Source organism: Pogona vitticeps, chromosome 14 (assembly GCF_051106095.1).
Source record: "Pogona vitticeps strain Pit_001003342236 chromosome 14, PviZW2.1, whole genome shotgun sequence".
NCBI classification, from domain to species: Eukaryota; Metazoa; Chordata; class Lepidosauria; order Squamata; family Agamidae; genus Pogona; species Pogona vitticeps.
The window spans coordinates 10741848-10755806 of NC_135796.1; the positions used below are offsets into that span (position 1 = coordinate 10741848).

The following is a 13959-nucleotide window of genomic DNA, read 5'->3' on the forward strand; positions in this document are numbered from 1 at the left end:
AGATAAACTTTTTGCTATAAAAACCTCTCCAGTTTAAAAAACAGTGTTTTAATCTTAAAGCACTTATTGCTGCTATCTGGGCTTATTGGAATGGGAAGAAGTGTCTGTCGGAGCTGAGGAACCGGGCGTGATGATATCCTGCAGAAGAGGGCATGGCCCTCTGAGACTCAGGGTTCCTCGCCCACTTTAGGCCACCATTGTCCATGGACGCTGACAGGCCTCTATCGGTTTATGAAATTCTATTAAAGGTCTCTTCCTCCCCCAGATCCCAAGGCTTCCAAAATCTTTCCCAGGTCGAAAGGGACCTCTAGGGAGCCCCAAGGGCAATAGGAAGCTTTAAATAAAGAGTATTGTCCATGGCTGATGACATCATCAGCCTTTATGCATGCAAAGCGGTGCAAAAGGACTCCCAGCCATTGCGAGAGACAAAGCAGAGGCAGTTCCTTTACTTTGGTGCTGCTCATAGAAGTTGTGGGATAGAGGGAAATGTGATTAATTATTTTTAAGGAGCTTGTTTTGTTTGTTTGTTTGTTTGTTTAACTTATATGCCGCCCACACTACCCAAAGGTCTCTGGGCGGCTTACAACATTTAAAAAACAATTAAAAGGCAAAATAAAAGGGCAAAATAATTGAAATGCAATTAAAATATGCTGTCAAGTTGCTTTTGGCTTACAAAGTCCCTTCGAATGAGGGGCTTCGGGAAAAAAATCCAGCATTGATAGTCCCGTGCAAGTCTTGCAAACTTAAGGCTGTGACTTTCCCTCACTCTTGGTCTTCCTCTTTCAGAAACTTGGTCTGCCTATATCTAAATACCTTTACTGATTCTAATTCCCCCAGGGTATTGCGTTCAACAGATCCAGATCGTTTCCAAGTGATGTTTTGCTACTTTGAGGATAAAGCTATTCAGAAAGATAAATCAGGTAAGAAACCATGGGCTCCATTTCCCGTGAGGTGTCAGGCATAGATTTGCTTCAAGACAAAATAAATGAACTTTAACTGTCATTGCTTCCGTGTGTTTTGCATAATTTTCAGATGAGAGCTGAAAATTATGCAAAACACACGGCCTGTGTGTGGCCTGCAGCCCCTATCATCTGTCACTCTTGGCCGTACTGAATAGCGCTGAGGGAGTTAGTAAACTGGGCAGGAAGTGATGCACTTGAAACAGTTACGGGAGGTAGAACAAAGCAGGGACAGGAGGTTCTCTCTGGTCGTAGAGGCTGCTGTTCTCCAGACAGAAGTCTAGAGACCAAAAGCATATTTGAGACTTGCTGGATAGCTCAGTGGTTTAGATCTCTGGCTGTGGAGCCAGAGGTTGGGAGTTTGATTCCCCCACTGGGCCTCCCTAATAGGGGCTGCACTCGATGATCCATAGGGTCCCTTCCAGCTCTGCAGGTCTAAGACTATTATTGTTGTTGTTGTTAATATTAATATTAATCAAAAACATCAGTTAGAGTCAAAGTATTATATAACAGATACAAGTTTTAACCAAAAACTTAAGTATCTGTTAAATATCGGCGCTGTATATATGCTGTTCCTAACACTGTCGTGTTTTTGTAGCTCTGATGGCGTTGATTTCTGAGATCTGGAACTGCTTATAGTACTGTGTGAAATTTCCTGATATTTTTCCCAAAGCCCCGATGACTGTGGGGACCACTGAAGTGTGTTTCTTCCAGAGGCGAGATGTTTCAGTGGCCAGGTCTCTGTACTTGGTTCGTTTTTCCAGTTCTTTATTTTCATCTCTGGCATCGCAATGTCAGTGATCCAGACCTTTCTTCGTATTATTACTCCTATGCCTGGTGTGTTGTGTTCAAGGTGTCTATCCGTTTGGATCCAGAAATCGCACAAAATCTTGACTTCCTCATTTTCTGACACGTTCTCTACCTGATGTTCCCATGCGGTTTTTGAAGGTTGGCAGGTTCTATTTTTTTGCAAAATGACCAGTGCACCAATTTTGCCACTCAATCATGTCTCACTTTGTAATCTGTTTGTGCCATCTTTGGACATTTGCAGATGAGGTATGACACAGTTTCATCTTTTTCTTGGCAGAGTCGACATTTGCTGTTAGGACTGATTCCTTGGATCTTAGCTTCCATCATGTTGGTTTGGGGTGTTTGTTCTTGTGCAGGAAAGATGATGAGGAGGATTATACTTGATACACTTATGAGTGCAATTGGTTCCATTCAACCAGAAGGCCTTCATAGTTTATTTATTCATTTATTTATTCTATTTATACCCTGCCTATCTGGTCAAACGACCACTTTAGGCAGCTTCCAGACAAGTAAAATGTAATAACATATACATATAACAAAAATAAAAATATACAGAAACATTAAGCAATAAACATTAAACAATAAACATGAACGATAAAGAATAAACAATTGGCAAATTCTTCAAGATGGCAAAGATAACAAAGAATAGATAAAGAGAAAAATATTAGATGTTGTCTGGAGGGAAGGCCTGCTTAAACATCCACATTTTTAGATGGGTCTTAAAAATACCCAGCGACGGGGCCTCACGAATCTCCGGAGGGAGGTTGTTCCAGAGGCGAGGAGCCACCGCCGAGAAGGCCCGATTTCTTGTCTTCTCCTTCCGGGCCTCCCTTGGCGTTAGGCTCCTCAGCCTCACCTCCTGACTCGATCGAGTGATCCGGGTAGTTCTTGGTAGGAGCAGGCGTTCCGTCAAATATCGAGGCCCTCAACCGTTTAGGGCTTTATACGTAAGCATCAACACGTTGAAGTCAACCTGAACTACGAAGACATGTGTTTACGTCCATGGAGATCCAAACGAGGCAGGCTGTGTTAAAATACAGTGTTTCCTTTTCCTTTCGGCAGATCCTCTGGACACAAGGAGACATGGCATTTAAGGGGACAGAATTCTTAAATGTTGTTTCCTGAATGGCCAGACATTTCTTTCTTTCAGGGATGATGCAGTGTGTAATAGCTGTTGCAGACAAGGTCTTTGAAGCTTTCCTCAACATGATGGCTGACAAGGTAAGGTTATTGGAGGGTAAGAACAAAAGACTGCGTACGGCAGGCTCTTCCTTTTCACGTTCGTTGACGTTGAAACAGACTAACGTGGCTGCTTCTTTGAAAAGGGCCTCTGGAAACACGACTGCATTCATTCATTCATTCATTCATTCATTCATTCATTCATTCATTCATTCATTCATTCATTCATTCATTCATTCATTCATTCATTTAACTTATATGCCGCCCACACCTACTCAACTCCTGGCTGTGCAGCAGGAATGTTGGCCAAGCCTTTGGGTCTGATTCCCTATGAAATACAAGTTTTTTTCCCCCAGAAAAAAAGGGGAGAAGATGGGCAGGCTCCGCATTGCGAGTTGAGTCCGAATCATTGGAACGAAAAGCGAACAAACTGAGTTTGTTTTTCTTTCCAAGTCGCCAGTGCGGCTTAAAAGTCCGACTGGGGAGCGAGTCCCACAAGCCGAGACCCCACGGCTACTTTCCAGTCCGGCTTGGGTGTCTTTGCTCTGACACCCGGAAGCAGCCTTTCTGTAGGAGACCTTTTTAGAAATGGTGGGCGGTCTTGCTCCTGCTCCATGACCCATCCTTTCCACCTCTTTCTAGGAACCTTCAGAACAGCCCCTAAGTTGCGTTTCGAATGGTGAGAAGCTGTCAGTTCAGGAATTTTTCTTAAGTATTTTGAAACGTGTGTAGCAAAACAATATATCCTGGAATAGGGTGACGCCAAGCTGTGTGGTCTGATGCTCCCCGCGTGAGATTTGTGCATCATGGGAAACCTGGTGGTGCCACTGACCCCCATGGGCTAGCCCCATCTTTGCTGTTCTTCTGCAAGTCTTTCTCTTCAGACCCTGAGAGGGTTTTTAAAATAGAGGGTTTAAATGGATCAGGGCCCAGTTATTCTCATCCCACTCCCCTTGTTCCTCTGAATCCATTTTTGGTGTTGATTTTGCTGACCCTTTTAGTGTGCTATTTGTTTGATTCTTTTTAAATGCTTGTGTACTTATTGTGTGTAGCTTTTAAATATTGCCTCTTCATGATGCAAAGTCTCCTTGGGTCCCTTTTAAAGGCGGGGTGGAAATATTTTAAAGAAAACGATGAATAGTAAAGTAAGGGCGACAACTGAAGCATAGTGAGGAGGGGGGAGGGAACACATGGGCAGGAGGATCAACCATGTCATGGCAAACTATGGTGCTCTTACCTCCATCACAGCCTTGTAAATAAGACCCCGAAGGTTACAGAGTCTTACTGGCTTCCTAGGGTTGGCAGAACAAGGACTGAGGGCTCCATCCATCCTTTATTGTGCTCAGCACAAAGATGCAGAGGACGGCTGGAGCGCTCCTCTGTTTTCCTTCCTTGGACTTCCTCCTTGGTTTTAACGCTAAGAGACACGGAGGGATGGAGCGTATACCTTTTCTGCCAGCCCACTTTCCTGCATGTAGCGCCTTGTCGTCTATGGCTACCAGGCCAGTCCTTTAAAGAAAAGCCTGAATTATGTCACCTTATTATATTCCCCTTTATAGATGGCTGGAAAGCACTGACATTTTACTAAGATGAATGCAGGGGCTGTTTGGGTGAATAATTTGTGCCACAAAGCAGCAATGACTGTCCTAAGGGGTGGCAGAACCTTTCCAAGGCTCAAATTTAGCAGTGGGATTGTCAAGAATTCAGTTGGTAATTGGCAGAAATAATTGTAGTGAGTGATGATTAAAGTATGCCCTTCGGGCTGAACTTTATAAACGTTTGCATTGCAAACTCCTTGGATCAGGGACTTTTTTCCCCTCCTCACACTCTCCTAGGTGCGTTATGTAGACGTTGCGACTCCGTGCATATAAACATAATTTAACAGTCCGATTCTTTGTATGGTTACTGAAAAGGCAACCGGACCGGGACTTGCTCCAAATGAATGCCCATAGGATTGCAACGTGAAGTAAAGGTTTCTCAGCTTTTTAAAAAGCAAGTAGCCAATGATTATCTTTGTTGTGTTTAGGCTAAAACTAAAGAGAATGAAGAGGAGCTGGAGAGGCACGCTCAATTCTTGCTGGTCAACTTTAACCACATTCATAAGAGAATCAGGCGGGTGGCAGATAAATATTTATCTGGCCTCGTAGACAAGTGAGTATGTGATCTTGCTCTTCATGGGAGCCCCCACCAACATGAATGGCGTTGGCCTTTTGTTATATATCCTGATTAACGTCTTTGTCATTGTTGTATGTATCGATCACTAATTACGCTAAAATATTTATTTATCTGGTTGCAAAAGAATAGCTAGATCTCCTCCAGTCATCTTGGATTACCCACACAGTCAATGTAACTTTAAATGGAAAAGAAGATTTTAAATAGAGAACTGCTTGTAAATTTAATAAGAATGGCTGTTTCGGAGATGCCGTCGTTTCTAAAATTAATCGGTTTTGTTTGTTTTCAGATTTCCTCATTTGCTGTGGAGTGGAACGGTGCTCAAGACCATGTTAGATATTCTGCAGACATTGTCCCTATCTCTGAGTGCGGTAAGTATTTCTCTATTAATCCCGGTTTGCTAAATTATCCCAAAGCACATTTACTGTATATAGTTCTTGCTAAAGGTCTTGCCCATGAGGTCTTGGCATGCTCAGTGTTTTTGGTACTTCTGTAAAGCTTTGGGTTCTCCCAAAGATACTTTCCTGTTTTCAAAATCACTGTGTGTGGGGGGTGGAGGTGTTTTGGGGTTTTTATTTTATTTTATTTTGGGTTGTGGTTGCAGTCCTGTGAGCGGGTTCGCTTCCTGCCACGGGCGGTCCCCCTGTAGGCGCAGCAATAAACATCAGAGGCTGATCATTTATTTGAACATTAGTCTTTTTATTTAACAAACTTTCACGTTCAACAGCTTTGAACGGGTCCATCAAGCTTAACTCTGGTAAAACTTTATAACTTTTAACTCTTAACTCGGGCGTTGTCCACGCGCTTCTTACATCGGGGCTGGCCCAAACCTCTCGCGATCCGTCATCAGCCTCAGCAGTATGGTGCGGACCGCACATATAGTCCCACAACAAGGGTGTCTCTCCCAGCCTCCCTCGGGAGGTTGTTGTTGTACCAAATAAGGACTGGGACGAATCACCCTCCGGCCCCCCAGGGTGGTTGCGGGGGTACACGACCACCGTCCATTCCAGCGCCTTTACGAACCCCTCTCCAGCTCCTTTACCTACTGGATCCGGCAACAACCCCCCTCCGATGTGCAGGTTAGGGAACTCTTTTATCAGCCCAGTCACAACCTCGTGTTCTGTCATAGGTTCTGTCTGCACTGCCTTCTCCACCTTTTCTCCGGGCAACTCTGTCATTATCTGAAAAGCCCACACGTTCTCTCCCTCGTTTAGTATCTCCTCCCACGTGATTAGATCTCGCTCCTCCCCTTCTTCATCTGCCAGGCAAACCTCTAACGCCCGTCTCTCGGCATGCCTCTCTGTCTCTATCTCCACTAACACTCCCTCCACACAGCCTCGGTCTTCTTCGGGCTCCGACACCTGGGAGGACAGCACACTAGCTGTCTCCTGCTCACAAGTCCTGTCACCACTTCCTACCTGCAGAGCATCGAAATATTCTCCCTTTTTTAAAAATACAAAAGCTGTTTGGGGATTATGGAGATTGTCCAGTGAAGTCACTTTTCTTAATTTAATAGCTGAGTTGGTTGTTCAGGAAAACAGTATTATGATAATTGGTGGCACAAGATGCTGTAGATATTAAGTTGCTGGGGTTTCTAAATACAGAAGGACTGCGGTATCTGTGGGGAATCAATTCCACGCCTGCCCACCCCACCCCCATGGATGCCAAAAAATGCAGACATATTGAGCACTATATGTTGCCTGGTCTCTGAGGCCCTCTAGTGGCCAGTTGTGGTAAATATATGGTGGAAACACATAGCTATTGGGGGTTACAATGGTGCCTCGCAAGACGATTTTAATTCGTTCTGCAAAAATCTGTCTTGCAAAAAAAATCGTCTTTCGAGTTGCAAGACAAATGAAATTTATTCATCTTGTGAACCATCGGTCTCGGGGGGGGGGAAGTCTTGCAAAACACGGCCATAGAAAAAACTGTCTTGCGAGGCACCATAGGGCTCTCAAAAAAACAATCGTCGTGTGGGGTTTTCATCCCGCGAGGCAATCGTCTTGCGAGGCACCACTGTATTTGGTATTTTCAGATAGCAGATAAGTGAATCAGCTGATACTGATCCCATGGATAGGGGGGCCCTACTGTATGTAAGAAATAAATTTACTCAGTGACTTGCTTTCTTTTTTAGGATATTCACAAGGACCAACCGTACTATGACATTCCAGATGCTCCATACAGAATTACTGTTCCTGATACATATGAAGCAAGGGAGGTAAATGTTCCGAATTACTTAAACTGTTTTTTCAAAAGAAAAAAAATACATTTTATTGTGATTTTTTTTCTGAGTATGTTCATTCTTATTTTTATGCATGTTTATAGCTAGAAAAGTGCCTGTCTGCTTTTTCTCTCTGCGTCATTTGGAATTGCAGAGATGTATTTATAGAAATGCAAGGACTCTCGGCTTCCAGATCATCTCTTTCAAAAGCAAATGATTTTGTTGGCTGCCAGGGTTTAGAAGCAGAGACCAGTTGCATGGAGAGGGGGGCAGGATAATAGAGCTTCCCTTCCCTTCACCTAAATAGTATGTTTGACCATATCCATTACAACCCCCACAAAGAAATAATGTCTGAACATGTCTTAAGTATTGGGCCTTGAGCTTTGTAATTGATATTCCACATAAATTCCACATAAACTGAAATTCTAGGAATCACCTTCACAATCCAGGCCCTATACCCACGGACCTTCATACATATATGTCCAGTCTGGCCAATGTTCACTTTATTACACTTTTCCTCATAAACAGAAGAACTGATTCTGCTCTCTATGTTCTGTGTCTCCTCTTCTAGAGTATCGTAAAGGATTTTGCTGCACGCTGCGGCATGATTCTCCAAGAAGCCATGAAATGGGCTCCGACCGTCACCAAATCTCACTTGCAGGTAACTTCTACAAGTGATTGTGAATCTTGCAGGATCTGGAGTGGATTGCGAATTTGGCTTTGAATTAAAAAGCCAAAGAAGAAGGAATTAGGGCTCCAGAAAGTGGGGAGCACATGGCAGCAGTTTAATTTGTCAGGCAAAGAATGATCTGCCCTGGAAATCCCCTGTCGCTGACATGTGTTTCTCTCCCCCTTCCCTACTTATGTTTAAGGAATACTTGAACAAGCATCAGAACTGGGTGTCCGGCCTGTCTCAGCACACGGGGCTGGCCATGGCCACGGAGAGCATTCTTCACTTTGCCGGCTACAACAGGCAGAACACGACGCTGGGGGTGAGCGGGGAACCGTGGCCTCCTTGGCTAGAAAGGGCTGGAATTGCCACGTGGGCTTTGTTCCTTCTTGTGACCCCTTTGTGCTCTTTGGTCAGAAGCATTGCAATCAATTTTCATTGAGTTGTGCCAATGATGAGAACCCTTCCCGTTTATGGGACACTTTCGAGTACAGTGGTGCCTCGCATAACGAGTGCACCATTTAACGAAGAATCCGCATACCGATGCGGATTTCCCCATCGCTAATGTGAGGGCATCCTTGCATTGCGATGGGGGAACAGCTGTTTAGCGGTTCCAAAATGGCCGCCGGAACACTAAAAATGGCCGCTGGGACACCCAAAATGGCCGCCGTAACACTAAAAATGGCTGCCGGGACACCCAAAATGGCCGCCGCAACATGGGGAAACATCGGAGACCGGTGAGTTTTGGGCCCATTTGGTTTCCCCGTCCCACTTAACGATGTTTCCCCATAGCGAAGGTTAATCCGGAACGGATTAACCTCGCTATGCGGGGCACCACTGTATTCCAATCGCTGCGGCCTGTAGCCATGGAGGGCTGGGGACTCTCTTGCTTCAAATCATAGGTGGATGGACTCCCAGCCTTTCTCACTGTGATGGGAGATCCAGTCCAATCACATGGCACACCTGTTTTTTAAAAGGATTAGTCAGATTCATGGAGGAAGTGGTGGCAAGTTCCGGATTGGCTTGTGGGCTTCCGAGTGGCCTCCAGTTGGCCATCTAGCGCAACAAAGAATTCTGGACGATGTAGTACTTTAGCCACAGCTGTTCTTACCTTTGTGGGCTGCACCTCTATTAGAGACTGGCTGACTTTGACCATTGAGATATTTTGGACCTTGACTTCCGCCGGTCTCAGCGTGGCCAGTGGGCAGGGATTATGGAAATCTCTTCAGATGTCTTGACATCTGGAGCGTAGAACCTCTGCATGATACTGTTGTAATCTCTTCGGCTCCCTCTATTAAAGGTTTTTGTGGTTCTCCACAAACTGCCGAAGAGGCTGCCTGCCGTGAGTTAAAGGCAACGTTCAAACTGGGAACCTACTCTTTCTTGGCTCAGTGTCAGCTTCTGCTGGTTGGGTTGGACAGGGAACCAGTGAGGGAGAAGAATGGAACAGGATATGTTTGCCTCTTTCATTTTTCCAACGTTGGCCACTTCGTCCAAACACTTCAGAAACCCCTGCATGTGCCACCGATTTGATCATAACTCTGCCTTGTTTGTAGGCCACCCAGTTAACTGAAAGGCCTGCCTGTGTCAAGAAGGACTACTCCAACTTCATGGCTTCTCTGAACCTGCGCAATCGCTACGCTGGAGAGGCAAGTACGGCCGCTTTGAGTTCCACAGTGACCCCAAAGAAACGAAATGCTCTCCTTTGCTGTGCGAGGCTGTTTCTAGAGCTGGGGGTTCAAGTTCTCTCCAGCTGTGCCCTGGCCCCCGTCTCTTTTATTCTGGCGTGACAAATCCCTAAGATCTTGTAGTCACCCCTGAGCACTCTCAGAGAGGTTTGAGAGGAGCAGCAAAACCTCTTGCCACCTTGCACGTCCCTCTGAGGTGGACTGCTCTGTTTCCCTTTGGAGCCTTGAGGTGGTCTGAGGGCTCCAAGCAGGGCCCTTCCATGCCAGCACCCTGTCTTTGGCCCTGCAACCTCCAGGGGTGTGATGGGGCTGGAGCAAATCGCATTGCGCTCATAGACGCCCGTTCTGATCTGTGCCCGAAAGGGGACTTTGGCACGGTTTCAAACGACGCAGGAAACGTTGGGAGGCTGTGGCCCACCTCGTGACCCCGAGAACCGCCGTGTTTCTTGTTGTGCACTTGGGGGAAAAAACACTGTAACTCTTCTAGTGGCGTGTTTCCCCCACTGACATTGGCCAAAATCTAACTGAAAAATTACACTGGTGTTAAATCCTTTGGTATAAATTTCCCCGGACAATTGTCACTAGCTAAGGAGTTGGGGTTTTTTAAAAACATTTCTTGTGGCATGCCATCTTTCATGACTGGCGTGTAACAAGAAATATAACCACCGACTCTCTAGCTAGCAGTGCTGAAACGTACACTAGGATTTAATGCTAGATTCTGGCCCCACTGTGTTGGACGTAGGCCATATTCATTTAGATAGCATTTCTTTCAAAGGTTCATGTCATGTTTATTAGGGAGAGAAAGCTCGGAGTGTATAATCAATAGCATGCAGCAAATTCCCACACTTTACAGCCTAATGGATTGATTCCCCAACCAGAAGGTGAGCAATCATAGTTCAAGCCGTGCTTTTCCATTGAAATCAATGGAAAAGCCCTCAATCCGGGGCCCTCAATATTTGCTCTTCTCACTCCCTCTTCTCACTCTCTCCTTCATGGATTGCTGCCTTGTCGTGGCGAAGGGGCTTGAGTAACTCAGAGAAGCTATGGGCTATGCCGTGCAGGGACACCCAAGACGGACAGGACATAGTGGAGAGTTCCGACTAAACGCAATCCACCTGGAGTAGGAAATGGCAAGCCACTCCAGTATCTTTGCCAAGAACGCCCCATGATCAGAAACAAAAGACTAAAAGATATGACGCTGGAAGATGGGCCCCTCAGGTCGGAAGGCGTCCAACATGCTACTGAGGAAGAGTGGAGGACAAGTACAAGTAGCTCCAGAGCTAATGAAGTGGTTGGGCCAAAGCCGAAAGGACGCTCAGCTGTGGACGTGCCTGGAAGTGAAAGGAAAGTCCAATGCTGTAAAGAAAAATACTGCATAGGAACCTGGAATGTAAGATCTATGAACGTTGGGAAGCTGGAGGTGGTCAAACAGGAGATGGCAAGAATAAACATCGACATCCTGGGCATCAGTGAACTAAAATGGACAGGAATGGGCGAATTCAGCTCAGATGATTATCATATCTACTACTGTGGGCAAGAATCCCGTAGAAGGAATGGAGTAGCCCTCATAGTCAACAAAAGAGTGGGAAAAGCTGTAATGGGATACAATCTCAAAAATGATAGAATGATGTCAATACGAATCCAAGGCAGACCATTCAACATCACAATAATCCAAGTTTATGCACCAACCAGCATTGCTGAGGAGACTGAAATTGAACAATTCTATGAAGATTTACAACACCTTCTAGAACTGACACCAAAGAAAGATGTTCTTCTCATTCTAGGGGACTGGAATGCTAAAGTAGGGAGCCAAGAGATAAAAGGAACAACAGGGAAGTTTGGCCTTGGAGTTCAGAACGAAGCAGGACAAAGGCTAATAGAGTTTTGTCAAGAGAATAAGCTGGTCATCACAAACACTCTTTTCCAACAACACAAGAGGCGACTCTATACATGGAAATCACCAGATGGGCAATATCGAAATCAGATTGATTATATTCTCTGCAGCCAAAGATGGAGAAGCTCTATACAGTCAGCAAAAACAAGACCTGGAGTTGACTGCGGTTCTGATCATCAGCTTCTCATAGCAAAATTCAAGCTTAGACTGAAGAGATTAGGAAAAACCACTGGGCCACTCAGGTATAATCTAAACCAAATCCCTTATGAATACACAGTGGAAGTAAAGAACAGATTTAAGGAACTAGATTTGGTGGACAGAGTGCCTGAAGAACTCTGGATAGAGGCTCGTAACATTGTCCAGGAGGCAGCAACAAAAACCATCCCAAAGAAAAGGAAATGCAAGAAAGCAAAGTGGCTGTCCAACGAGGCCTTAGAAATAGCAGAGAGGAGAAGGGAAGCAAAATGCAAGGGAGATAGGGAAAGTTACAGAAACTTGAATGCAGACTTCCAAAGAATAGCAAGGAGAGACAAGAGGGCCTTCTTAAATGAACAATGCAAAGAAATAGAGGAAGATAACAGAAAAGGAAAGACCAGAGATCTGTTCAGGAAAATTGGACATATTAGAGGAACATTTTGCGCAAAGATGAACATGATAAAAGACAAAAATGGGAGGGACCTAACAGAAGCAGAAGACGTCAAGAAGAGGTGGCAAGAATACACAGAGGAATTATATCAGAAAGATGTGGATATCCCGGACAACCCAGACAATGTAGTTGCTGACCTTGAGCCAGACATCCTGGAGAGCGAAGTCAAGTGGGCCTTAGAAAGCCTGGCTAACAACAAGGCCAGTGGAGGTGATGGCATTCCAGTTGAACTATTTAAAATCTTGAAAGATGATGCTGTTAAGGTGCTACATTCAATATGCCAGCAAGTTTGGAAAACTCAACAGTGGCCAGAGGATTGGAAAAGATCAGTCTACATCCCAATCCCAAAGAAAGGCAGTGCCAAAGAATGCTCCAACTACCGTACAATTGCACTCATTTCGCACGCTAGCAAGGTTATGCTCAAAATCCTACAAGGTAGGCTTCAGCAGTATGTGGACCGAGAACTCCCAGAAGTACAAGCTGGATTCCGAAGAGGCAGAGGAACTCGAGACCAAATTGCTAACTTGCGCTGGATTATGGAGAAAGCCAGAGAGTTCCAGAAAAATATCTACTTCTGCTTCATTGACTATGCGAAAGCCTTTGACTGTGTGGACCACAGCAAACTATGGCAAGTTCTTAAAGAAATGGGAGTGCCTGACCACTTTATCTGTCTCCTGAGAAACCTATATGTGGGACAGGAAGCAACAGTTAGAACTGGTCATGGAACAACTGAGTGGTTCAAAATTGGGAAAGGAGTACGGCAAGGCTGTATATTGTCCCCCAGCTTATTTAACTTATATGCAGAATACATCATGCGGAAGGCTGGACTGGAAGAAACCCAAGCCGGAATTAAGATTGCCGGAAGAAATATCACAACCTCCGATATGCAGATGATACCACTCTGATGGCAGAAAGTGAGGAGGAATTAAAGAACCTTGTAATGAGAGTGAAAGAGGAGAGTTCAAAAAACGGTCTGAAACTCAACATCAAAAAAACTAAGATCATGGCCACTGGTCCCATCACCTCCTGGGAAATAGAAGGGGAAGATATGGAGGCAGTGTCAAATTTTATCTTCCTGGGCTCCATGATCACTGCAGATGGAGACAGCAGCCCTGAAATTAAAAGGCGCCTTCTTCTTGGGAGGAAAGCAATGACAAATCTTGACAGCATCTTGAAAAGCAGAGACATCACCTTGCCAACAAAAGTCCGAATAGTCAAAGCTATGGTTTTTCCTGTCGTGATGTATGGAAGTGAGAGCTGGACCATAAAGAAAGCAGACCGCCGAAGAATTGATGCCTTTGAATTGTGGTGCTGGAGGAGGCTCTTGAGAATCCCCTGGACTGCAAGGAGAACAAACCTATCAGTTCTAAAGGAAATCAACCCTGAATGCTCACTTGAAGGACAGATCCTGAAGCTGAGGCTCCAGTACTTTGGCCATCTCATGAGAAGAAAAGAGTCCTTGGAAAAGACCCTGATGTTAGGAAGGTGTGATGGCAAGAGGAGAAGGGGACGACCAAGGATGAGATGGCTGGACAGTGTCTGCGAAGCAACCAACATGAACCTGACACAACTCCGGGAGGCAGTAGAAGACAGGAGGGCCTGGCGTGCTCTGGTCCATGGGGTCACGAAGAGTCGGACACGACTAAACGACTAAACACACACACACTCCCTCTTCCACCCTCTCTCTTCTCTGTTCTACCTTCTGATATATTGATTGCTC

At 45.2% G+C, this 13959-nt stretch overlaps 1 protein-coding gene across 1 annotated transcript in view; it reads left to right on the forward strand.

Annotated features, from left to right (window-relative positions):
* The window catches only part of PI4KA (phosphatidylinositol 4-kinase alpha), an 86659-nt gene that overhangs the window by 49572 nt on the left and 23128 nt on the right, over positions 1–13959 (forward strand). Inside the window, exons 23-30 of the mRNA XM_072983392.2 lie at positions 838–920; positions 2920–2990; positions 4975–5099; positions 5410–5491; positions 7255–7338; positions 7913–8002; positions 8214–8333; positions 9568–9660. Coding sequence (XP_072839493.1) covers positions 838–920; positions 2920–2990; positions 4975–5099; positions 5410–5491; positions 7255–7338; positions 7913–8002; positions 8214–8333; positions 9568–9660 — 748 coding nt within the window. The remainder of the gene's footprint in view (positions 1–837; positions 921–2919; positions 2991–4974; positions 5100–5409; positions 5492–7254; positions 7339–7912; positions 8003–8213; positions 8334–9567; positions 9661–13959) is intronic.